General features: G+C 39.1%; 1 protein-coding gene across 1 annotated transcript in view; it reads left to right on the forward strand.

Moving 5' to 3' along the window:
* Positions 1 to 25,409, forward strand: part of galnt10 (UDP-N-acetyl-alpha-D-galactosamine:polypeptide N-acetylgalactosaminyltransferase 10 (GalNAc-T10)) — a 48,201-nt gene extending 22,792 nt beyond the window's left edge. Inside the window, exons 5-12 of the mRNA XM_007236271.4 lie at positions 2,800 to 2,985; positions 3,925 to 4,108; positions 12,606 to 12,723; positions 15,155 to 15,262; positions 19,471 to 19,692; positions 21,508 to 21,624; positions 23,447 to 23,596; positions 23,797 to 25,409. Coding sequence (XP_007236333.1) covers positions 2,800 to 2,985; positions 3,925 to 4,108; positions 12,606 to 12,723; positions 15,155 to 15,262; positions 19,471 to 19,692; positions 21,508 to 21,624; positions 23,447 to 23,596; positions 23,797 to 23,964 — 1,253 coding nt within the window. The 3' untranslated portion in view covers positions 23,965 to 25,409. The remainder of the gene's footprint in view (positions 1 to 2,799; positions 2,986 to 3,924; positions 4,109 to 12,605; positions 12,724 to 15,154; positions 15,263 to 19,470; positions 19,693 to 21,507; positions 21,625 to 23,446; positions 23,597 to 23,796) is intronic.
* Positions 25,410 to 26,953: the final 1,544 nt, after the last annotated feature.

A 26,953-nucleotide genomic window follows, 5' to 3' on the forward strand; every position in this document is an offset into this window, starting at 1 on the left:
CCTCACTCACCCGCCAGCACAGACCACACCTTAAAAAACTCTCCGCTCATTTAATTATTTAATTCATTAATGTATTTGTTGTTATCAAAGAGCATGAGGTTGCTTTTATGCTGTTTTTCATTGGGTCTCCTTTTTAAATATTAATGTATAATATTTAATTTATATTTTGCATTATTTGTACTTTTTAAAATTATTTTTGTATTTTAGATAGCCATGATAAAAAATAAACATTTTTTTTACATTTTTTATAATTATTATTTTTTTAATATATTTTCTGTTTTCTAAAATAGTTACAGTCATTCCTGTGAGGCTGAATGCTAGATTATCACTTCGCTTTAGCCGTTAGCATGTTGACTTGAGGGCAGATGTGCAGGAAGGGCTGAGCTGAAGATGTGTGATTGTTTCCTAGCAACCGTTTAGCTGCTGGCAGTCTGGGGGTAAAGTGTCAGTGTGTCAGAGCAGCTTTATCTCCAGGTTTCAGCCTGAGGATCTCAGAGTAGTGAGTTCACACCCAGACTGTGACCTCTCCCCGTACCAATCCTACAGAAAACCAGTCAGAGCATGCAGTTTTGTCTCAGGCAGATATGTAAATAGTTACAGGTGTGGTCTAATTACATGGCAGAAAAGTGCTTCCCTCACTGCCCTATAAAAAGTCTCTCTGTGGCTACTTTTGGGTAGAGTACCTTTTAATAAGAGGTCACTAACTGCTAGACCTGCCTTAACAATGCACTCAATACATTATACCCAATTAACAGACTTTGAGAGGGAGTGCATCATTTGGACTGAGAAAAGCAGGATGGTTGATTTAGGGAATTACCTGCCATTTTGAAGAACTCCGGTATGAAATGGACTTTGGGTGTATTAAAACGTCATAAAGAGTACTTAGCTTTGTTGAATAACCCACCTCCGTTCTCCCGCAGCTTTCTGAGATCCAGTATTTAGTAACCTATGCCCAAACATGCTTTTAGAATGTGTGAGACGGGGCATAGTTTGCCCCTGCAGATAAATCACTTTTTCCACCGTTATTCAGGTTCAAAGTAGCTCCACACTTCATTGGTAGAATCCGGAGAGCCCCGACATTTAAAACGAGGCCTTTAGAGCTTTAAAACTGCACAAGAAGTTTATTAAAAGCCACTGTTTGCAACCCATAGCATAGGTAAATCTCTGGGCGCCTTCATCTTAAATTAAAGTCACAATTAGTCAACCATCGAGCAGCAATGTTTATGCAATTTTTGTTGGTTCTTTGCATTCTAACATTAACAGTAACCTAATATTTTCAGCAACAGCTGGAATTCATTTCTAAGGAATAGATTTTGCAGTTTGCTCAACTATCTTACCTATTCATTGATGCTCAACAGTTGACTTATTGTTACTTAAATTTTATGTGCCATGGGATATAAACAGAAGCCGTTTCTCAATCTGCCTTCTTGTCTGTACTTGTGTTCTTGTGGACTCGGGAAACGTCATCAGTCGCAACCCAAGTACTGTTCCAATTCAGAAGGTAGCAGTTAGTACACAAGTACACAACTAATACCCGGATGTGTTCCTGCTCCTCCCACATTATCGAGGATGCATGGAAGGTGACTTGTGTGGACTTCTTACAGCCCGATAACCCAGAATGCACCTTGCAGCTGTATCAGCGTAATGGCAGAGGAGATGGTACATAACCGTAAGCACCTGTAAGTTTTCAAAACAGTACTGCTGTGTGCTAAAACAATGGTTTAAATTAATTTTAGGCGAGAATGTAGAGGGTTTAGACTTCAGATATGTGTTTTATTTGTTAAGAAAGTGGCTAGGTAAAAATGTGTTCCTACGTTTTTGGAACAACGCTTTCCGCTCCTCTAAGAGGGTGACGTCATCAAGTACACAGCTGTTCCAATTACACAACAACCGTCCCGCTTCCTTCCGTCCTCGGGAGTACGCACTCGCTTACCAAGCTTTTTGAACTTACCAAGTCCGTACTGGCCAAGTACGGGAGTCCAAACTTATGTACTTGTGCAGTGAGAAATAGCCAGTGGCTTTTAATGAACGTCTTGTGCAGTTTTAAAGTTCTAAATGCCTCTTGCACAAAATACTGGATCTCAGAAAGCTGCAGGAGAATGGAGGAGGGCTTTTTAACAAAGGGAAGTACTTTTTGTCACGTTGTAATACACCCAAAGTCCATTTCACGTTTAACAGGTTGAGCAGTGATTATATGAATGAGAGATCTGGACGGCTATGGACTGGAGCCAAATAATCTTTAGTGACAAAGACAAGAAATCTATGTTTTGTTTCCATCAGTCAATCCTGCATTTTGCTGTGGAGCAACACACTCCCCCAACTGCTGGTGTGATGATCTGGAGAGCCCAAGTAGTGATACGAGGGACACTAACAACTCAGCGTTATGTGCAGGACATCCTGCAGCCACATATGTTGCCTTTCATGACGAGACTTCCAACTCTCTTTTGACAGCAGGATAATGCTCGCCCACACACAGCACGGTTTACCAGTAATGTCTTTGCCAGATCACAACAAATCTTTGGCTTAGAGGCTCCTTTACTTTTTTACAATTTTCCCTAATAAACAAATCCTTTTATTCTAATATTGTAACCACATACATTTGTCGTTATTACATTCCAATTTTTAATTATTATTCTTATTCTTATTCATAATTTTTTTGTTAATGGGTTTATATACACAGTAACTCTAGGAAAACTGTTTAACACATTATCATAAATCAGTGCTTCTGAGGAGGGAGGGCTGAAACTGCGTGTAAATGAGTATGTAAATTTGACTCCGCCCCCTTATGTCCTCTAACAGAACACCTGAAGGCCTCACTGGAGGATTACATGGTTCGCATGCCGAAGGTTCGGATCCTGCGCACGAAGAAGCGTGAGGGGTTAATCCGGACGAGGCTGCTCGGTGCCGCCGCTGCTAAAGGAGAAGTCATCACTTTCCTGGACTCGCACTGCGAAGCTAATGTCAACTGGCTCCCCCCACTGCTGGGTACGATATTCACAATCATACATTTATACATTATGCCTGCGTGTAACACATGCCTTTAGTATCCACTGTGGGTTGTTTAGTATCTACTGTGAATTATTCAGGATCTACTACACATACATATACTATACCAACATATATCTCAGGTTTCCCCAGCTTTTCTGTCATCAAGTCAATCAAAACTCCAACGACCAATAACTCAATAACATTTTCTGGAAGCGGGGGGGGGGTTGATGTCATCACTGACATTTTTTTGGTTCTATTTTTTTTTTTTTTATATTTTATTTGACTGTGAGCTCTCCTCACAGGCAGCTCACAGCTCACATTTAACTAAGAAATTAAATACACTTATTGTAAAGAATGAACATCTTCACATTGCTAATCTTTTATATATTTGTTTCTTTTACTATTATTTAAAAGTAAATAGTTTTCTATATTCTATATTCTACTCCTTCCATGGTATCGTTTTAGTATCAATATTGAGATATTTATACAGGTATTGTATGGAAGTCATAATTTCAGTATTGTGACAACACTATTTGTTACAGTTTGTTTTGTTATGTGAATTTAAGAAATGAAACTAAAATCTAGTGAAATTTCATATTTTCATTTATGTATTTCTACATATTTAACCAAGCAAAATATGTTTTATCTGATTATACTCTTAATCGAAGTAACTTTCACTAGAATATTTATTTACTAAAATATTCTATAGCTTCTATCGAAAATATTCGATAGCTGCTAAGCATTATGTGTCTTCTATGATTCTTAAAATAAACACTTTATTCTTCAGTCTTTACTATAAATTCAGTATCCACAATGAATTATTCAGTATGATTCATAAATTGCAATACCCACCACCAGGAATTGATATTAATTAATGGATATTTTTCTGTATGAGTGTTTGATCTGTGATTATTGTACGTGTTTTGTCTCTTTCAGATCGCATCGCTCAGAACCGGAAGGCGATCGTGTGTCCGATGATCGATGTGATCGATCATGATAACTTTGGTTATGAGACGCAGGCTGGTGATGCGATGCGAGGGGCGTTTGATTGGGAGATGTATTATAAACGTATCCCCATTCCTGCAGAGCTGCAGAAGGACGACCCCAGCGAACCCTTCGAGTAAGAGTTTCTCCAAATGTTCATAAATATTTATCTTTTACTTCAGTTATCAGACCTGACCTCACCCATACCGAGTATGATCATTAACTAAACGTTTCAGAGCAAACTCAGCAGACTGATTTTATTTCTTTACTTATGGCCTTTTTTGCATTCATACTATATGTATGCAAGTTATGAAATAGATATAAAGCTAATGTGTTTAATAATTGTAAATCATGTAGTTTAGCTGTAAAAAAAAAAATACTTTTTTAACTCCAAACATTTTAGCTAGCCACACTGTAGCTTTATTATTTATCTTTCTTATTTTAAATTAGGCAGGTAGAAGAGATAGCAATGGTAGAAGTAGAAGTTTATGATTGACTTTGTTAATATCAATTTAGTTATTTTATATATATGCAAATTAGGGGTGGGCGATATGATTAAAGAATACACTACCATAACGAAATGACAATTACTTTTTATTATTTCATATGATATGATATGGCACACACCTAACAGGTATTAAAAATTACAATAATTTTATCAGATTTGTAACAGAAGTCAATGATGCAGAATGTCATAATACTAATAATGCACTCCAAATGGGAAATTAGAACAGTGTGAAATTTTCTAAAAACAGCATAAAAGTAGAGTAGTACCCTGATGTCTTTAGGGATGGATAATATGGACCGATATTTCAGGCTATACAGTCATATGAAAAAGTTTGGGCACCCCTATTAATCTTAATCATTTTTAGTTCTAAATATTTGCGTGTTTGCAACAGCCATTTCAGTTTGATATATCTAATAACTGATGGACACAGTATATTTCAGGATTGAAATGAGGTTTATTGTACTAACAGAAAACATGCAATATGCATTAAACCAAAATTTGAGCGGTGCAAAAGTATGGGCACCCTTATCATTTTATTGATTTGAATACTCCTAACTACTTTTACTGACTTACTGAAGCACAAAATCAGTTTGGTAACCTCATTGAGCTTTGAACTTCATATCCAGGTGTATCCAATCATGAGAAAAGGTATTTAAGGTGGCCAATTGCAAGTTGTTCTCCTATTTGAATCTCCTCTGAAGAGTGGCATCATGGGCTCATCAAAAAACCTCTCAAATGATCTAAAAACAAAGATTGTTCAACATAGTTGTTCAGGGGAAGGATACAAAAAGTTCTCAGAGGTCTCAGAGATTTAACCTGTCAGTTTCCACTGTGAGGAACATAGTAAGGAATTGGAAGAGCACAGGGACAGTTCTTGTTAAGCCCAGAAGTGGCAGGCCAAGAAAAATATCAGAAAGGCAAAGAAGAAGAATGGTGAGAACAGTCAAGGACAATCCACAGACCACCTCCAAAGAGCTGCAGCATCTTCTTGCTGCAGATGGTGTCACTGTGCATCGGTCAACAATACAGCGCACTTTGCACAAGGAGAAGCTGTATGGGAGAGTGATGCGAAATTGAAATGCGAGATTCAAATAGAAGAACATCTTGCAATTGGCCACCTTAAATACCTTTTTCTCATGATTGGATACACCTGGCTATGAAGTTCAAAGCTCAATGAGGTTACCAAATCAATTTTGTGCTTCAGTAAGTCAGTAAAAATAGTTAGGAGTATTCAAATCAATAAAATGATAAGGGTGCCCATTCTTTTGCACCGCTCAAATTTTGTTTTAATGCATATTGCACATTTTCTGTTAGTACAATAAACCTCATTTCAATCCTGAAATATTACTGTGTCCAGCAGTTATTAGATATATCAAACTGATTAAGATTAATAGGGGTGCCCAAACTTTTTCTTATGACTGTATGTATTGTTCACAATATTTTAAAATGTTGCAGATTATTGCGTATTATACGATATATCAAACCCATAATGCAATTATATTAATTCTCCTGTAATATGCATACTGAGAACAACATACCACATAATGCAGATAATCAGTATCCGCCACAAAATGTTTATCAGCATATAGTAAATATAGAACAAATCATAATTGATTATAAGTAATTCCAATAATAAGTCCATAATAAATAATTCATAGTTAATACTGAATTAAAAATGGTTAAGGTAGTTTTATCTACAGCTTACAGTGAGATCTAGCCAGGCTAAAGGGAAATAATGGGATAGAGGAGTGAAGGATAGGAAGAAGGAAATGAGGTTAGAAGTAGTTAGTGTGTTAGAGGTGTAAGGAGAGTAAGTGCTCTTTGAAGAGCTCTGTCTTCAGGAGTCTCTTAAAGATAGCGAGAGATTCTCCTGATCTGGTAGTGGAAGGTAGTTAGTTCCACCATTGGGGAACTCTGTATGACAACAGTCTGGATTGCTTTGTGTGAATGTTTGTTTGGTAAAGCGAGGCGACGTTCATTGGAGGAGCGCAGCGGGCGCGAGGTAGCGTAAGCCTTCAGGAGTGAGTGCAGGTAGGAAGGAGCCTCGTCTGTCATCACCTTGTAGCAGGCGATTGTAAGAGCTTTAAATTTAATATGAGCAGCGACTGGTAGGCAATGGAGCTCAATGAGCAGTAGGGTGACATGTGCCCATTGGTTTTGGCTGGTTGAAGATCAGACATGCTGCTGCGTTCTGGATCATTTGGAGTGGTTTTACTACACAGGCTGGGAGGCCAGTTAGTACGGCATTGCAGTAGTCGAGGCGTGAGATAAACCACTGCTTGTACCAGGAGTTGGGTGGCCTGTTGCGTTAGAAATGGTCGAATTTTTCTGATGTTATAAAGCGCAAAGCGACAGGATTGAGCAACTGAGGCCACATGGTGTGTGAAGGAGAGCTGGTCATCAACCAGAACACCCAGGTTCCTAGCAACCTTTGTCGGGGTGAGAGAGAGAGAGAGAGTCGATGGTTATAGCGAAGTTGTGTTGAAAAGATGGTTTCGCTGGTATAACCAAAAGTTCAGTCTTTTGAGAGGTTTCACTGAAGATGATGCTCCTTCATCCATGAGGATATGTCTGAGAGACACTGTGATATATGTTGAGAGACTGGCCTCCTCGTCAGCCTCCTGATCCCGCGTTAGTGATTTTGGATGAGGCTGAAAGCAGTGTGGGATAATGCCTGTAGCCAGTATGTTAACACTGCAGTAGCAATGTGGAAAAAGGCCCATAGTAGGTGAGCTAATGGTGTGTTAGCAGTGTGGGATGTGGCATGTAGCTGGTCTGCTAACGCCATGGTGGCAGTGATGCTGGTAGCTGGTGTGAAAATTCGCTACTTAAATTGAGTTACTATGCTTTGTAAAATAAGTTTTTATTGGTGTCAATATCGCAGAATTTGAAAACCAGTATTCTTCACCACAAAAATATCATATAGCAAACGAACACAGTGATATTTGAGACATGAAATACAATTTATAGGATTTACAGAAAGTGTGCAAAAATTCTTTAAACAAAATTAAGTAGGTGAATTAATTTGGGCACCCCAACATAAAAAAATGACATCAATATTTAGTAGATCCTCCTTTTGCAGAAACAACAGCCTCTGAACGCTTCCTATAGCTTCTAGTGAGAGTCTGGCTTCTGATTAAAGGTATTTTGGATCATTCTTCTTTACAAAACATCTCCAGTTCAGTCAGGTTTGATGGTTTCTGAGCATGAACAGCCCACTTTAAATCACACCACAGATTTATTTCACAATAATATTCAGGTCTGGAGACTGAGATGATCCAGATTCCAGAATGTTGCACTTGTTCCTCTGCATTAATGAATGTAGATTTTGAGCAGAGTTTAGGTGTTTAGGGTTGTTGTCTTGTTGAAGTATCCAGCCCCGGCGCTTTAACTTCAACTTTCCCACTGATTCTTCAACATTGTTCTCAAGAATCTGCTGATATTGACTGAAATCCATACGACCCTCAACTTTAACAAGATTCCCAATACCTGCACTGATCACACAGCCCCACAGCATGATGGTGGAACCACCACCAAACTTTACTGTAGGTAGCAAGTGTTTGTGTTGGAATGCTGTGTTCTTTTTCTGCCATGCATACCGCCATCCAACTAACTCAATTTTAGTTTCATCAGTCCAACAGCACCTTATTCCAAAATGAATCTGGCTTGTCCAAATGTGCTTTAGCTTTAGCATACCTCAAGCGACTCTGTTTGTGGCGTGTGCTCAGAAAAGGCTTCTTCTGCATCACTCTACCATACAGCATCTCCTTGTGCAAAGTGCGCTGAATAGTAGAACGATGCATTGTGACCCCATCTGCAGCAAGATGATGATGTAGGTCTTTGGAGCTCTGGAGGTCTGTGGGTTCACTATGTCTGTTCTCACCATCCTTCTCCTCTGATTGTCTGATATTTTTTTTTTTCAGCTTATTTGAGAGTTGTGTTTTAAGGCTCCCATGTTGCCAGTATTCAGAGAAGATGCAAAGAGGATAAAAACTTACAATTGGTGCCTTAACCCTTTCTCATAATTGGATTCACCTGTGTTTGTAGGTCAAAGGTTTACCAAACAAATTCTGTGTCCCAACGATTAATGCTAAAGGTACCGTATTTTTCGGACTATAAGGCGCACCGTATTATAAGACGCACTATCAAAGAACGCCTATTTTCTGCTATTTTTCCATACATAGGGCGCATCGCATTATAAGGCGCGTTAAGTGACACTAGAAAGGGTGCCTATATCAAAGTGAACAGGGGTGGCGCCATGTTTCCCTTCCCCCATCGGGGGTGGTCGCTTGCCGGTGGAGCGTCTCAGTATATATAAATCTAGCTCTTTCAAAGTCAAACGAGTGCTGGATATTAATCTACACAGATTCCTCTCCTGAAAACTGTTTATTTGGGTGAGTAACGTGCTTCAGTTTATTTACAGTAAGCTTAGATTTCCAGATGTCCACTAAGGCTTGCTGCACCAGCGTTAGCATAGCTATCCGCTAGCACGCTAGCTAGTCACCTAAACTAGTAAAGTTAACCCAAACTTAAACGACAGCGTTACACTGAGTAATCCTGCGTGTTCTGGTAAGACAGTGAGATATTAGCTAGCGATTCGTCCCCCGTAGCTTGTTTTAACACTGTAAACAAGCAGATTACAGGCTGATAAAACTCACCTCTGAGAGAGTTAGCGCTTAGCATCTAGCTAATGCTAGCCAGGCAAAGCAGCACAGACTTACAGGCCGATAACTCACCTCTGAACGGTGAACGCTTAGCGATTATCATCTAACTCTAATAATACTGCTCCAGCAGTATTAAAAGTGCTAAATTTAGAAAATACTGATCTCTGAACAGTGAAAAAGCTAGCTAGCTAAGTGGTTAGTATCTAGTTAATGCTATTGCTGCTCTGCACGGAGTGTGTGTTTACTGCTCCTTACACCTGACGGGTAAAATTTAGATAATACTGATCTCTGAACAGTGAATAAGCTAGCTAATGCTATTTGCTGCTCAGCCTCGGAGCTGCACGGCTCTGGACTCTGTATAGCACTGAAACTCTGTATAACGCTGCACGGAGTGTGTGTTTACTGCTCCTTACAACCTGACGAGTAAAATTTAGATAATACTGATCTCAGTGAATAAGCTAGCTAGCTTAGCGGTTAGCATCTAGCTAATGCTATTGCTGCTCCAGCCTCGGAGCTGCACGGCTCTGGACTCTGTATAGCACTGAAACTCTCTATAACGCTGCACGGAGTGTGTGTTTACTGCTCCTTACAACCTGACGAGTAAAATCCATACAAAAGGCGCACCGTATTATAAGACGCACTGTCAATTTTTGTGAAAATTAAAAGTTTTTAAGTGCGCCTTATAGTCCGAAAAATACGGTATTCAAATCAATAAAACATCAAATTTATGTACCTGCCTAATTTAGTTTAAAGAATTATTGCTTCCACTATATGTGTCCGCTGCTATGATATATTTAACTGAAATTGCTGATCCAGTGATTTATAGAAGAAAAATCATGAAAATGATAAGATGTGGCCAAACTTTTTCATACCACTGTATTTGTTTGGATGCAGACATCTTAATATATTTAGGTGGGAAAGCTGGTGTCCTTCCAACAGTATAGTTTTGCCTTAAATGAATAGTGTTTGTACGGATTTTCCAGGCTGTTTGGTGCAGTTTTTTCATATCTAGCGGATGCTTTTGATTTGTTGTCCGTGTCTCAGAGTGAGCTGGTGCAGACTGCTGTGGCAGAGTGATGAGAGAGTGATGCGTTTAGGAGATTGATGTCAGTGTTATTGAAGTTTCCAGACTGTGTATAGAGCTCTTAGATTACAGCGCTTTAGCACAGAGTGTTCCGGACAGCGGGAGTGTTTGAGGATGTGGATGCTGATGATGACAGGAAGAAAATAACTCCAGTATAATCCCAGTAATCCCAGCAGAGAAATTACAAGACATCTTCAGCAGATGTCGAGCTTCAGCAGATGTCTGGGAGAAGAAATACAGAAGCACTGAAGTATATTGCATACACTGCAGCTCTGCTGTTTCTAATCCACTCTAAAAAGCTCAACACACACTAACACACCACCACCATGTCAATGGCCCTACTGTGCTGAAGATGACCCAACTCCCCAAATAATAGCTGCTCTGGTCCTGTGGGGTCCTGAACATTTGAAAACATAGTGATCAATAAGCATAGAAACAAGGAGGTGGTCATAATATTCTCATATGACTATATATTATATACTCTATATTGCCAAAAGTAATCACTCATCCATCCAAATCACTGAACTGAAAAAGGTTTCAATCACTTCCACGACCACATGCAGACTGCTTCTACAAAAGGATGGGAAGGTCTCAGGAGCTCAGTAATAAGATACCACCTCTTCGACAAGCTGTGAAATTTCCTCCTTACTACTAAATATTCCACAGTCTCTCTTTTTGAAAGGTGCATCGTTTGTCGAGGTCAATTACTACAGACCTCCAAACTTTATGTGGCCAACAGATTAGCTCATTAACAATAGAGCATGGAGAGATTCATGGAATGGGTTCCCATGGCCAAGCAGCTCCATTCAAACCTTACATCACCAAACACAATGCAGATAAGTGGATACTTTTGGCAATGTAGTGTATACAGGCCACATGTCGTGAGACAGGAACAACTATTGTGTATGGAATCTCCTGCATTAAATGTGGATATGAGTAGCTTGTCCGTTTACATTGACAACTCTAGCCAAACGCCATTGGTCACCATCATTAACTCACACTGCACTGTCCACCGAGGGTGCTAATGCCTTCTATGACGCATTCCCGGTACACATTTGTACACACTGTAGATTAAGGAAGGTTAAATGCCCACACAACAACAGAAATGGAATGTCTCATTCACCTGTGTACACTTTCAGGCCTCACTCGTACTCCCATAATTTACATGGCCTTGCCATGAGCACACTGCCCAGTATTCAACCTCACTCACAAGATAACATCTCGCAATTTATACGGGAGTGGGTGTTCCCAATCTTGCCCCAGTGGTTGTATCACTTCATGATCAATTTACATAAAGCAGTTATGTAGGGGTGTAGGGGTTAGGAGCGGGTGTAAACATGAGGTAACCGCATGGCCTCCACATAGTTCGACACGTAATGTAAACGCAGCGCAGACAGTTTGTTCAAAGCCGTGCACCTCAGTTCAGTTTTGCACAGATATTTCCAGTTACAGCCAGAATCTCGCTTTTAATCCCAGAAAAACACTTGTATTTACCTTATAAAAGGTCATTTAAATGCTTTATTATTGTTGTTTTGCTTTTTTCCTCGAGTTTTGAGTGCTTGGCTGACTCTACGGCACTGATTTAGCTCTCTGTCGGTCCGGATCTCTGTCGTGAGACCTGGTGCTGTCCTGCATTGTTTAATATCACAATATATATTGCAGAAAAAAAAAACAGTGCAATGTCATTTTTTTCCAATATTGTGCAGCCCTAATTTAAAGTATAAAACACATTCTGTTTTGTTTAACACTTTTTGTTTACAAAATAATTGCACATATTTCATGTATAGATTTAATAGCTTCAATATCAAATTTACAATTTACCTTTGACTGGTACTGTATGTTTTTATTTTCTGAATAAATTTTATTAAAGCTGCTTCACAGTAACATAAAAAGGAAAGCTGTTCCCACTCAGCACAGTGTAAGTCAAATAATTTTACTTTAGTTTTGTGCAGTTCAGTTTAATTCAGTTTGTTTTAGTCATGGTTAGTTCAGATCAATTCACATGAATTAAACTCAGCACAGTTTATTTCTGTTCTGTTTCGTGCATGTCGTTTACATTTAGCTTAGTTAATTTTAATGCTTTTTAGTTCAGTTTTGCTCTTTGTAACTCAGTTCTCTTCAGAATGATTTAGATCTTTTCACTTCAATTCAGCTCCATTAATTTGATTTACTTTTTTTGCTTGTTCAGTTTAATTCAGTTCAGATCAGGTTGTTTTGTTGTAACACATTGTTACCTAAATTAAGTACAATGTAAATTATGTTCTTTTCAAAACAGACAGCATATGTACATCTGATCAGAAATGATTTTGAAAAATGGCTCATTTGAATATTGCGTTTAGTGTGTTTGTGTGACAGCTGTGTTCTGCCTGTGTTTCAGATCTCCAGTGATGGCTGGCGGTTTGTTTGCTGTGGACAGGAAGTGGTTCTGGGAGCTGGGAGGATATGACACGGGACTGGAGATCTGGGGAGGAGAGCAGTATGAGATATCCTTTAAGGTATTTATTTTCATTACAGATACAGTTACACCTATAATAGTCATTCATATACACCTTCCTGCAGCCCGGGAACATGTTTACTAAAACAAAAATGCCTTATAATATTTAGAAGATTCTTACATTGATTTATGATTTAGATTATACTGTGCTGTGTGTTTTAAAATAGTTATAACCAATATTATCTAATTAATATCAAGAATATTGTTGTTGATTTGCTGTTATAAACTGGTATAATTTATTTATCAACCAAAAAGTGATGTATTCAGTTTGCAGTAATTTAATAGAATAGACTCCTAGTGTAGTAATATGTAATAATATAATGTTATGTAATTGCAGTCATATATTGCACTAATATTAAATCATGGGACAGCAGTATGTAGCTTAATCATATAGAGTATTCCCAGAGTGAAAGGCTTGGGAACACCCACGCCTGTATGAGCTGTGAGGTGTTATCTTGTGAGTGAGGTTGCTCACTGGCCTGCATGCTCAAGGTTTTTGACTTGTGGAACATTTCATTCCCATTCCCAAGTTGTGCAGGTATTTAACACTGCTTGATCAACAGTGTTGTGTTGTGTACCGGGAACCTTCATAGAAAGTATATGATCTCAGTGTCCTCATAAACAAAACACATCCCAAATTAGAACACCCTAAAATGGGCATTAAGAATAAAATTCTTCTTAAGAATGACTGGTGAGGCTCAGTGTTACTACATCTTCATTTTGAGAAAATGATGAAGCTATAACTTCAGCAGACGAGCTTCAGCTTTAAAGCATAGTCTCTCTCTCTAGGAAACAGGCTAAACTGATTTTACTCTGGTTTTCTAACAGAATAATTAATATACGGCAGCCCTGAAGCCCTCAGATCCCTCATCAGACCAGCTCAGAGTTTTGATCTTCCACTCGGAAAGACTCAAACCCTCACACCTTCGGATGGGGCTTCTGAACCTCACTCAGCTAATTTAGCTTCTGTATCAGACTAAACTTATCAAACAGAAACCTGCAAATGTATTTAAAGATCTGTGTTTGATACAGATAGCTGGGTTTAGTTTAGACTTGGTGGGAATAAACTGCTGCAGGCTTAATGGGTGGGGCTAAACTGTTGTAGAATATATGGGTGGGGCTGAACTGCTGTAGAATAAATAGGTGGGAATGAACTACTGTAGAATAAATGGGTGGGGCCGAACTGCTGTAGAATAAATGGGTGGGGCTAAACTGCTGGACTACAGATTTGTATTAAATGAACTGCAATTGTTTGATCACACTCCTCTACTCTATACTGTGTGAGAGTGTGTACTGGTCAGTCATAGAAGTGGTCGGGGTAATTAATATAACACCATACACACACACACACACACACACACACACACACACACATGCGCACACACACAGGGGGTGGAGTGTCTGGCCCTGTGTGGGGTCGTGTTTAGTAATGCAGTGATGTAGTGAGTGCTGTCGGATTCTGGTGCTGCTGCTCGTCTGTTCCACTCATTTCTGACCCTAAAGAATGTTCCCCATGCCAGCTGCCATGGCAACCAGTCTCACACACACACACACACACGCACAGAGGCTGATGTATAATTAGTTAATGGTACGGCGGTGTTGGCCTTTGTGATATGGATGCTGCAGAAGGCTACAGTATGCAAATGAGCTGTCTGATAAATCAGAGTTTATTGTTTGTGGGCGGAATTTTATTCCGCTTACCTGAGATTCAGATCTTAGAACAATCTTTAAGAAGTCTTGAGTAATGCAGGTGTATTTCTCATTCACCAGTGTGTATTTTATATATTTTGTTTTATTTGTGAATAATACTAAAATAATTTCTATATTCTGTATCTAATACTGAAGCAACCTTAATAATTAAAAACATTGTTCTTTAAAATTTATAATAATAATTATTATTATTATTAATATTATTATTAAATCAGTGAAATTATAATCATTAAAATGACAAACATTTTTATTGCATTTATTTCTGGGACAGTATATAATCCAAATAAAAATAAGAATAATACAATCACAATATGCATCAAGATAGTTACAATACAGTGATTTGATTGCATCATGCAGTCACAACTAGGGCAGTTCACTGTAAACGCAAAATTGATATCTATATAAATATGTACAGAAATACCAGTTATATTGGTGTCATATCAGTATCAGTAAATTTAATGGTAGTATATATTATTATACTAAATTACTGTGGTATTAATAGGCATGGCTGAACTGCTAAACTGGATTTGTATGACACTGTTGTGTAACTTTATACTGTACACAGCAAATATCTGGAAACGTTAGATAAGACATGCCCTACCTTCACTGCAGCCTGGACTTTGGAACACAGTTGTATTGTACAGTTTATCTGCTTTTCTATAGTAACAGGTAGTATCTGGTGAGGTGTGTGTGTGTGCTTAGTTTTCTCCTGCCCCCTGCAGGTGTGGATGTGCGGTGGGCGAATGGAGGATATCCCCTGCTCTCGGGTCGGCCATATTTACAGGAAGTATGTCCCCTACAAAGTGCCGGGAGGAGTCAGCCTCGCCAGGGTGAGTGAGAACACAGACACACACACACACACACACACAGCTGTGTATTTTTTTTGTACATTTTCTTACCCTATGAAGGTAACGTATAAATGCATTATTACGTCATTATTTTGCTATATCAGTATACTAAAGAACAAGGCCCATAAATATCCACAATGTCCAGAGTTCCTCCGACTCCACTGAGACCTACTGTATTTTACAGACTGTAAGATATTATAAGACGCACTATCAATGTTCAATTTTTCTGGTCTATTTTCATACATAAGGCACACCAGATTATAAGGCGCATTTTAAGCGACAATAGTAAGGAACAAGGGTGTCGCCATTTTCCCAGTCAAATGTCAAAATGAGTGCTGGATGTTAATCTACACAGATTTATCTCCTGAAAACTGTTTATTTGGGTGAGTAAGCTCTTCTGTTTATTTACAGTAAACTTAGATCTCCAATATTTTAGCGTGGTTAGCAACAGCACATGCTGTGGTTAGCAGCAGTGCTAGCTGTGTTATAAACACTTTACAGGCCTAAACAAACTGTACAACGAGTTAGCATAAATGATTGAGGTCATGTCCACATATTTTGTATGATAAGTGAATGGTCTACTTGAGACTCTGGATGCAATCTAGTCATCCTTAGATCAATGTTAGTGTACAGTTTACTCACTAGAGTAGAAGCTGTTACTGCAGCAGCAGTATATTATCCCTGATTTCAGAGGGGACCCTGTTTGGTAAGTGGGGGTATGAGTTTGTTCAGAAACCGTGCAGAACCCTGCGGTTCTGTGGGTTAATTTAAAGGACAGGGAAGCTGTTTGATGGTTCTGATTCGCTCTGTTGGAGGTCCTCTGCTCGGGCCGGACTTGTGTACGACAGGAATGTTAATTAGCCTGAAGTTAATGGACTCTATTGTGAACTCATCTGCCTGAATTAAACTCCTTCCTCAAAGGAGCTTTTACATCGGAACCCCCGCCCCCACAGATGGGGCGGAGCTTTTCTGCATTAAAGCAGTAATTCATGGCGATTTGTTCATTCTAAGGATTCTAAGGACTTCTCCTCCTGACTTTAATTTGTACTAATCACCTTTTTTTGTTCTGAGACATCCTCCTGACTGTGTTTGGTTCTAATTTCAAGCTGTTTTGTTCTGAAACTCCTCCCCTTTACAGTAATTGACTCTAACCACAGCCTTGTCTGTTGCAGGACTCCTCCCCCTCACTGTGATTAGTCCTAATAACTGTCTTGTTTGTTTTGGGACCTTTTTCTTTTTAATGGGGTTGGTCCTCATTACAGTCTCATTTGTTTTAAGACTCCTCCCCCCAGCTGTGATTGGTCCTAATTGGCAACTTATTTGTTCTTTTACCTTCTTTTCCTTAAAGTGATTGGTTTTAATCACTAGAATGTCTGTACTGAGAACATCTTGATGTAATAATCCTAGGAAATGATTTACTTGTTTTCTTTTTTTTCTTCTCAGTTACATCAGTTTTCTCAGTTTTACATATCATTTCCATTTACAGTAGCATATTAAATAACCATAGTAATACACTTGGAATAGAACACTATACTAAACACTTTATTAAGCACAGTTTTAGACCCTGTGGGGTAAGGCATTGATTTAAAATGCGATAGAAGTATAGAGAGTGCATTAGGGGTTTAGTGGGATCAGTGTTAATTCTGTGGCCTGCAGCGTCACTGGTGGCCAGACGTGGTACTGCATGTGCAACAACCTGACCTCATTTAACCCTGTAATTTTTACTCAGACACAGCGTCACACACCGTCACACTCAGCATCACACACTCCATTAGACTCTGCATCACACATTACATAAAAAACAATCCCACACACTCAGCATCACACACTCTGTCAGACTCGGCATCACACACTACATAAAACACTCCTTAAGACTCAATGTTGTCAACATCGTGTCACATTGTTACACACAGTGGGTCTACATTGTGATGATCTGGAAGGCATTTCACTATTAAGAGGAAAAATAGAATTGTATTTTTTAGTCACAGTATCAATAACTATAAGCTACAGTGTCTCAACAGGGTAAATATACAGCATATACACTGAGGAGGAGCTACAGTCTCTCAATAGGATGTGTATATATATATTAATAGCACTCATGTTGGTATCGTGATATACACTGAGGTGGAGGTAAAGTGTTGAGATTTTTTTTATTATTATTTTATTTCAAATTTTCCCATTTTCTCCCCAATTTTGCTTCGCTAATTACCCAACGCACACACCAGGAGGGTAAAGACTAGCATATGCCTCCTCCAATACAAGTGAAGTCAGCCACCGCTTGCCTAGTAGCATCACAGCGCACTCGGAGGAAAGCACTGATGTATATGCAGGGCCAATTTTGCTCCCTCTGAGCGCTGGAAGGTTGATGGCAAAGCTGCACAAGCAGCGGTTCGAACCTGCGACCTCCTGCTCATAGTAGCAGCACTTTAGACAGCTGGACCACTTTGCGCTTTCGTTTTCTTTCTTTTTATAAGTACATATTCTAAAGTGTTGATCCAGTGGGTTTGGTGTGTTTGAGTGTATAAGAGGATGCTGTATAAAGTGATATGTTTACCGATCTCATAGGGTTCAGGCTTCATGAGGTCTCACAAGAATGTCCTGTGAGGGAAAATCAACATTTACTTCATGTATTCATAATCAATTACACTGATTATTCCTGATTTACTTCATGTATTCATAATCAATTACACTGATTATTCCTGATTTACTTCATGTATTCATAATCAATTACACTGATTATTCCTGATTTACTTCATGTATTCATAATCAATTACACTGATTATTCCTGTTAATCATTCAATCAGTATTATTACTCCCTGTAACAGAGTTACACTATATTCTTGTATTTTATCATTGAGTGTTATGTGCTGATAAGGCTAATGAAAACCCAGGTTTGCCTGGAGACAAGCTTGTCATAGCAAATGGAGTTTTCTGATTTATGAATTATTCTCTCCTAAAAAGCTTATCATCTGTTATACGTGCGGTTTCTGTTCCTCTTTTTAAGAGAACAAGACGTCCAGTGTTTTTTCAGCATCTTTTCTCTTGTTTTGGTCCATATATGGTAGTGACTGGTTCCAAAACAGATCACGAGGGGATTGCCTCATGCATGTACGGGGACATGTATAAAATTGCCCTGCCGAGACAGATTGGGGGGCTCCGATTTTTTCCTGACTACTTTCATCTTCATTGCCTTGCTTGCTGTATTTTTCTTTTGCAACTTCAAAATAAAAAACTTCTCTTTTTGGCATCCCGGGTCTTTTTGACTGTCATTTGTCGATTTCCACGACAGTCCTTAATGAAAAGCCAGCTTCATTTTTGAATAAGGTGTTAAAGTTTGGGCACCCCAGACAATTTTCATGGTTTTCCTTTATAAATCATTGGTTGTTTGAATCAGCAATTTTTACATAAGTATATCATATATATGCAGATGGCTTGTCCAAATATGCCTTAGTATACCTCAAGTGACCTCAAGTGTGGCATGTGCACAGAAAAGGCTTCTTCTGCATTACTCTCCCATACAGCCTCTGCTTGTGCAAAGTGTGCTGAGGAGTTGAACGATGCACAGTGACTCCATCTGCAGCAAGATGATTATGTTGGAGCTGATCTGTGGGTTAATTATGACTGTTCTCACCATCCTTCTCCTCTGATTATCTGAGATTTTTCTTGTTCTGCCACTTCAGGTCTTAACTAAAACTGAGCCTGTGGTTCTTCCATTTACTCATTATGTTCCTCACAGTGTATTGTTCCCCTAAACCATGATGTAGAACAATCCTAGTCTACAGGTCATTGAGCTTACCTTTGAGCTTACAAGGATCAATGAGCTTATCAAACACATTTTGTGTTCCAATAATTAGAGCTAAATGTATTCAAATCAACAAGTAACAAGGGTGCTCAAATTTTTGCACCTGCATAATTTTTGCACATTTTTGCAATTATTTTTGCAAATAATTTTTGAATTATTGCACACTTTCTGTAAATCCTATAAACTTCATTTCACTTTTTAAATATCACTGTGTTCATCTGCTATGTGAAATATTTAACTGAAATTAATGATCCAAACAACCAATAATTTATGAAGGAAAATCATGAAAATTATCAGAAGAGCCCAAAAACTTTTATGTATGTTGGTATTGTGATAAACACTGAGGCAGGTGAATGTTAATATTATTTACCTCTATTTCTCTCTGCAGAATCTGAAGCGGGTAGCGGAGGTGTGGATGGATGAATATGCAGAGTATATTTACCAGCGGCGGCCGGAATATCGCCACCTGTCCGCCGGGGATGTCACTACACAGAAGGAGCTGAGGGCCAGGCTGAACTGTAAGAACTTTAAGTGGTTTATGACGGACGTGGCCTGGGACCTGCCCAAACATTACCCACCGGTGGAGCCTCCAGCTGCAGCCTGGGGAGAGGTGTGTACCACTGCAATGAAATATTCATTTATTACTATAATTAAACATTCATTATTAAATATCTCATTTAACTCTCATCAAGTATTTATATATTAATATAATTAAACATTCAGTATTAGTCTTTCTGATTGGTGGTGTGTCCTACTAATGAAATAATAATTATTAATGTTCCTTTGAAGATGAGGTGTGTGTATATATGGTATTAATGATATGTACATTGCTAATCTTTACTTTCATTGAATAGTAATTTTTTTAAAGTTTATCACATTAATTATTTAGTGTTGTTTCAGTGGGCTGGTTACTGTGGATATGCTTATACTTGTTAGTAATTTTAGTTAAATATGCATTATGCAATTATTTTTCATGTAAAATTAATTAATCACTGAACATATCAGGCCTCCATTTACATATGACTTTCTTTCTATATGTACAGGTACAAGTCTTTACAGCTGACTGGATGATTATTTTAATTATTTTAAAATTTCTTAGTTAATGTTAATTGCTTGAATATTCAGGAGCAGAGTGTACTTGTCTAGTAACCAGTTGGAGCAATATAACCACCTAGCAATGTCAAGGCAGGAACTTTGGACACCTCAGGAACTACGTGGCAGTACGTGGACGTATTAGCAGCGTCCAAGCAACCACCTGGCACATCACAGCAACTACCCTCAACAACACTCTAGCAACCACTTGTCAAACCATAGCAACTGTTGAACAACACTGCATCTAATACCTAGCAATGCCATTGCATCAACTAAGCAGCAACCTAGCATCTGTTTAGCAACACATAAGTAGCCACCTAGGACATCTATATGACTATACATTTCATCATATATGATAGTATAAAATATATCGCTTAGTAGCTTTCTCAATCATCTATTTAGTTTGCTAAATATAACAGCCAAACCGGAGAACAGGAGTGTGTGTGTGCGCATGTTACTGCATTAAACTGCATGTTCTAAACTTGGATAAGTGCCAGTGCAAAAACAGTTTTAAGTTATTTTCCTAAACTCCTAAGAAGCCACAACAGAGCTCTGTACAGTTCAAACACAAATGGCGCTCTTTTTTTTTAACTGGCGGCCACTGGTAAGTGTTAGTGTTGTGTCTGTCCCAATTCTTGCGCCAAACCCTAGCATCTGGTTTGAAGTGTACACTTCAATGATGTTGCCAGATAGTGAGTAAGTGTTAAAGATGTTGAGTTGGAAATATGTATAGTATATGTCACTAATTCTGTTTCTGTGTTAATCTCTTATTTCCATATATAAAACTGTGATCCTGCACCCCCCTGCTCTGCATGATTTGCACAAAGTTTCTCAATTAAAGGAGAAATATAAAAATATGAAAACATACTTTTACTTGTTGAGTGTTGTTAATTTAGCATTTTATAAAAAATGTATTTTGTGTTTATTCTATGTAAAGACAAAAATAATTTATAGAAAATTAACAAAAAAATCAATGAATTGATATGAAGAGGCCTATATCGGGATATGAATTTTCTGTTATATTGCACAGACCTACAGGGACAGAACAGAACTGCCCAACAACACCATAGTAACCACCTAACACCACCCTGGCAGCCACAAAGTAAAATACAAAAAGCCACCTGGGACACCACAGCAGCTACCTAGCAATATCACAGCAACCATCTGGCAACACTCTCTAGCAACCACAGAGTAACATCGAAGCAACCACCTGGGACAACATAGTAGTTACATAGCAACATTTTCGCAACCATTGAGTAACATCCTAGCTACAACATGAGACACTCTACTAACCAACATACCAAATCTCTAACTCTAACTGTATGTTCTGCAGCTGCGGAACGTGGGCAGTGGTTTGTGTATGGAGAGTAAACACTTCTCCTCCGGGACTCCGCTGCGAATGGAGGTGTGTGTAAAAGGACGGGGAGAAACTGCCTGGAGCCACGGACAGGTACCTAACATGCGCACACACACTTTTTTACAAGAGTTACACGTTTTTTTGCCTGATATACAGGTGCTGGTCAACGAATTAGAATAATTTGAAATAGTGCAATCATGAAATTCTTTGAATGCATTTTTTGTGCAGAAAGCAAATCAGGTGTTCACCGCACCTGTCCTACTCGTTAGACTAATCACAGAACTCGTTACCTGGAAAAAAATTTGCTCAGCTGAGCTTTCCAAAAGGCCCATTTAGGCCATTTAACTGTGACACTGTTGTTTTATTGAATTAGAATAATGGAGAAACCGTTTCATTGAATTAGAATAATTTTTATTATAATTACAATCATCACTTTCTCAGTATTTTGTGGCTGCCCCCTTGGCCTGTATGACTGCCTGAAGTCTCCGCGGCATTGATTTGACGAGCTTGTCGCAAGTTTCCGCACTCACAGCTTTCCAGGCAGTGGCGATGTTCTGCTTCAGTTGGTCCAGCGTAGTAGGCTTTCTGTCGCGAATTTTCCGCTTGACGATGGCCCAAAGGTTTTCAATGACATTGAGGTCAGGCGAGTTGGCCGGCCATGCCAAAACTTCAAGCTGTTTTTTAGTGAACCAATCTTTGGTCGACTTTGCCGCATGAGCCGGTACAAGATCCTGTTGAAATATGAAGTCTTCTTTGCCGAACTGTTCCTCAACAGTCGGAATCAGGAACGTTTCCAGAACATCTTGATATACGGCAGCATTGACAGTCTTCTTGAGGAAGCAGAGTTTCCCTACACCTCGAGCGGAAATGCATCCCCAGACCATAACGCTCTGGGGAAACTTGACGGATCTTTTCATGCACTCGTGGTTGTAGGTTTCGCCACCACGACGCCAGACACGAGGACCTTGGTCACCGAAGGAGATGCAGAAGCGTGATTCGTCACTGAAGACCACTTTCTGCCAGTCTTCAGCAGTCCACTCGCCGTGTTCTTTGGCCCACTTCAGCCGTTTCTCCATTTGTTTCTTGTTCAGCATCGGTTTTACTGCTGGAACGCGAGATTTGAAGCCGAGTTCGCGCAGACGACGGTAAGTGGTTGATCTGGAGACGTCAGCGCCGGTCTGCTTGTTCCACAAGTCGGTGAGCTCGGAAGTGGACTTGAACCGGTTGCTGACTGCGTTCTTTCTCAGCTGCTTGTTGTCGCGAGCAGAAGTTTTTCGGACGCCGGAACAGTTGGTGCGCTTGCTGCAGTTTTTCTTGAGAGCTTTGCAGACGGAAGACTGGCTGATGCCGAGCTGCTCAGCAATTTTAGTTTGGGTCAAGCCTTGTTGGCGAAGGGCTTGAATTTGAGCCACTATTCAGGTTGAGAGGTCGCGCTGCTTACCCATGATTGATTTTACAACTTAGAAATTCTACTCAACCCTGACTTTATACTGCACAGTGAACACTCTTCACAGAAAACAAAATTTCGAGCATTTATTCTAATTCAATGAAACGGTTTCTCCATTATTCTAATTCAATAAAACAACAGTGTCACAGTTAAATGGCCTAAATGGGCCTTTTGGAAAGCTCAGCTGAGCAAATTTTTTTCCAGGTAACGAGTTCTGTGATTAGTCTAACGAGTAGGACAGGTGCGGTGAACACCTGATTTGCTTTCTGCACAAAAAATGCATTCAAAGAATTTCATGATTGCACTATTTCAAATTATTCTAATTCGTTGACCAGCACCTGTATATATATATATATATTTTGCAGCACCACTGAAGCCAAACTCACTTGGAGAAGAACCTGTAATCTGCTGATGACCCAATGGAATGACTACTGTAATTGTAATTTACGTTGCTTTGTTTGTTTTCAGGTGTTTACATTTGGGTGGAGGGAGGACATTAGGGTGGGTGACCCACTCCACACCAAGAAAGTGTGTTTTGATGCCATCTCACACAACAGCCCTGTAACGCTGTACGACTGCCACGGCATGAAGGGCAACCAGCTGTGGCGCTACAGGAAGGTAAACACCCAAGTTACTGTGGCCCAATCCTTACAGTTGGTCCTGATTAGCTCAGTTTAGCCACTGTTTTCTGTTTTTTGCTTTCAAGATATGAATTAATCATAACAGATAAAATGATAAAAAAACACTGTGTCCAAATATGTGTTTACTTCGTCCAGTACACCCAATGTTTTGAACTTACCCCCTCTGTGTTCCTGCAGGATAAGACTCTGTACCACCCCATCAGTAACAGCTGTATCGACCACAACCCCAACGAGAAGAGGGTCTTCATGAACTCCTGTGATGCCAGCATAGCCACCCAGCAGTGGGTCTTCGAGAGAACAAACTCCACGGTTCTGGACCAGTTCAACCGGCACCAGGACTCCTGAGCCCAGCACTAAGCAGCCAGACTTTAGGACATGTTTTTTTTATTTTAGAGGCCTGGAGAAAAGAGAAAGAAAAGAAATATGCTGGAGACGCTGTGCAGCTCCCGGTTCCTGACTAATGAACCTCTGAGTTTCAGGAAACTACAGAAAAACACTTCACAATGATGATCTGAAACTTTTTATCATGAGTATGGTATTCAGCGCAGAGAACGGCTATATCTTTTTTTAAGCATATCACTGTCAAAAGGTTCTGGGATGGTGTGAGATTCTGAGTTATGTGACATCAGCGTAACCCAGTGGCTACAGATTAAAATTGCTTATGCTGTCACAGAATTCAAGATGTTCTATCTAACAAGTGTGAACAACTAGCTACTGTGCTAGACATACTTATTAATATAATTGGTTTTATTGCACTTTTTTATTGCCCTCCCAAAAAAAATCACCTTATGCTGGGAGGCTAGCTCATTAACTAGCTCTTGATCAGCATAAGGTATGTTTTCCCTGGATGGCCAGCAGGTCTTGAGCTGGATTTGTTTAATTATGACAGGTGGCTTTGCTAGCTAATATCATTGGGAAATGTTAGCTAAAGTAATTAGTCTATGTACTAGCTAACATTTTAGGTAATGCTAGCTAACCTTATTTTTAAAGTTAACTTAAATTGTTAAGAAGTGTCAGCTAATATAACATAAGGTAACATTAGCTACTATTATTGGGTAGTAATACCAGATAATCTACCATATTTAGGTAGTAATAGCTTACATCATGAGGCAATTCGGGCTAACATCATTCAGTAGAGTTAACTAAAAAGATAAGATTGTGTTAGCTTGCATGCTAAAGTGATGGTAGCTAATGTTCTCTAGTGCACTTAGCTTTTTACTTAACTAAATTACCTAGCATTGGCTTACATTATGAGGTAATTCTAGCTAACCTTATTAAGTTGAGTTAGCTAAACTTATTAGCTTACTTAGTTTTAGCTAACATCCTGAAGTAATTTGAGCTAACATTATTCAGTAGTGCTAAAATGATGGTGTTCACTTACATCGTAATGTAAAAATAGTCAACTCTATATGGTAGAGTTAACTATTATAATTATATAATTATAAAAATGTAACATTGGCTAAAATATAATACATTTACATTTTTCGGTAGAGTTAGTTAACATAATTTCCCTACTGGAACTGTGTAGACCAGTATGAGTTCTGTAAACACATTCTGGCTTTGTTTACCCTTTTGTTGTTCAACTTTAAGAGCAGCAGTAATTTAAAATAATGGGTCACATTGACCACAGGCAGGTTTAACCACCTAAAAGTAGAACATATATTTCCCAAAACATTGTTTTAGCTAAATATTTTTAGTTAAATATTAAATAGTTTGACTCACAGTGCAACAGAGGGATTAGCTCACCAATGATTTTAGCTATCATTTAAATCCACCTGGGTCTGGGTTCTGTCAGCAGCTGGTGTCAGATGATCTAAGCTGGTCTCAGATCATCAGACACAAAGTATAATTCAAGTAGTCAAACTCAGTAGAGGAAATGCCTTGTGTTAATTTACCTGCTAAGCCAAGCTGATTTCATGGCTGATGTCACAGTTTAATTTCTAAAAGGTTAGAAATCCAGGTCCAGAATGTAAAAATCCAGCCCAGGGTTTTGGATTCAACTGCTTAGGCGGCCCTGTAATACTGCCATAATTTTACTTTAATAAACCTTGAGCTGTACAATACGTTGTGGGCACACCACATGTTAGCCAAACATTTGTGAACACAACTCTACTAGCTTAATGTATTTGCATTCAACATTTACCCAAATGTTTTTGGACATTTGGACATTTAAACAAGACATATCAGTATAAAACATAGCAATGCCTTACCAACCACTTAGCAACATCATAGCCACCACCTGCAACACCATGTCAACCACTTAGTACAACTACACCAACAACCTGAAATACAATAGCAACCACCTAGCGACAAATTAGCAACAGCATAACGTTCAGCTAGCAGTACTATTGAATCCAGGAATCCTGGAATACCACAGCAGCAACATAGCATCAGTCTACCAACTTGAGGTGGGATCCACTGTAACTTTATCACTCTATGTATTAATATTGGTATCAAAGACTTTACATCTGACTAATTTTAAGAAGATTTGTACTGACCACAACTCTCTCAGTTTAATTATGATACAGCAGTGACTGTCTGTTCAGAGAATGCAATCATTACATAATTAAAGACTTAACAAGGTTGAAGATGGCACCATTTCAACTTGAAAAACCATTAGATTGCTTAAATGGGTTCTTAAGATCAAATGAAAAGCTTTTGTAAGTGTTTTTATACAGTCTTAATGGAAAATGATCCTACTTGGCACCGAAAATCTTCTCATATTGTTAGAAGCATATTTTCTGGACCTGGATCTGCCATTTTTACCCATTTCTGACAATTTCTTTCACCTGTCTTTAGATGTTTCTATCAAACTCAGTCTTACCATCATCCCCTGCTCACCTGACAGCAGTTTACCAGTAGAATCTGCTGCCAATCAAACCCAGAACTCCAGTGGAACGGATCCGGGAGTGAGGTGATATCTAGACTGGAGTGGGAAGTGGTCCCAGGCAGATACAGTGCATTGCGGATACAACTTGGACTAATCGAGTTCACTACACCTCGTGCTGGATATTGGACTATGAATCCAAGGCTGTGCGAAAGACTTTGTGGAGTAAAACAGAGTGTGTGTGTGTGTTTTTCTGAGTGTGTGTGAGTGAGCATGTGTGTGTGTGTGTGTGTTGAAGGGTTATCCAGTAGAGGAGATCCCGTAATGCACACCTACATTGTAAACTTGAATCCAATCCATGTGCCTTGCTGTCAGAGGCCATTATATTTATCGCCCAGCACAGAATTTAATTATGTATTTGTTTTTTTTTACCCAGATCGAGCTAGAATGTGGAAATTGAGGGGAAATTTTGTGTCTTTGTGTTTTCTGTCTTTTCTCTGTCTTTTG

This window comes from Astyanax mexicanus, chromosome 17 (genome assembly GCF_023375975.1).
Source record: "Astyanax mexicanus isolate ESR-SI-001 chromosome 17, AstMex3_surface, whole genome shotgun sequence".
NCBI lineage: Eukaryota > Metazoa > Chordata > Actinopteri > Characiformes > Acestrorhamphidae > Astyanax > Astyanax mexicanus.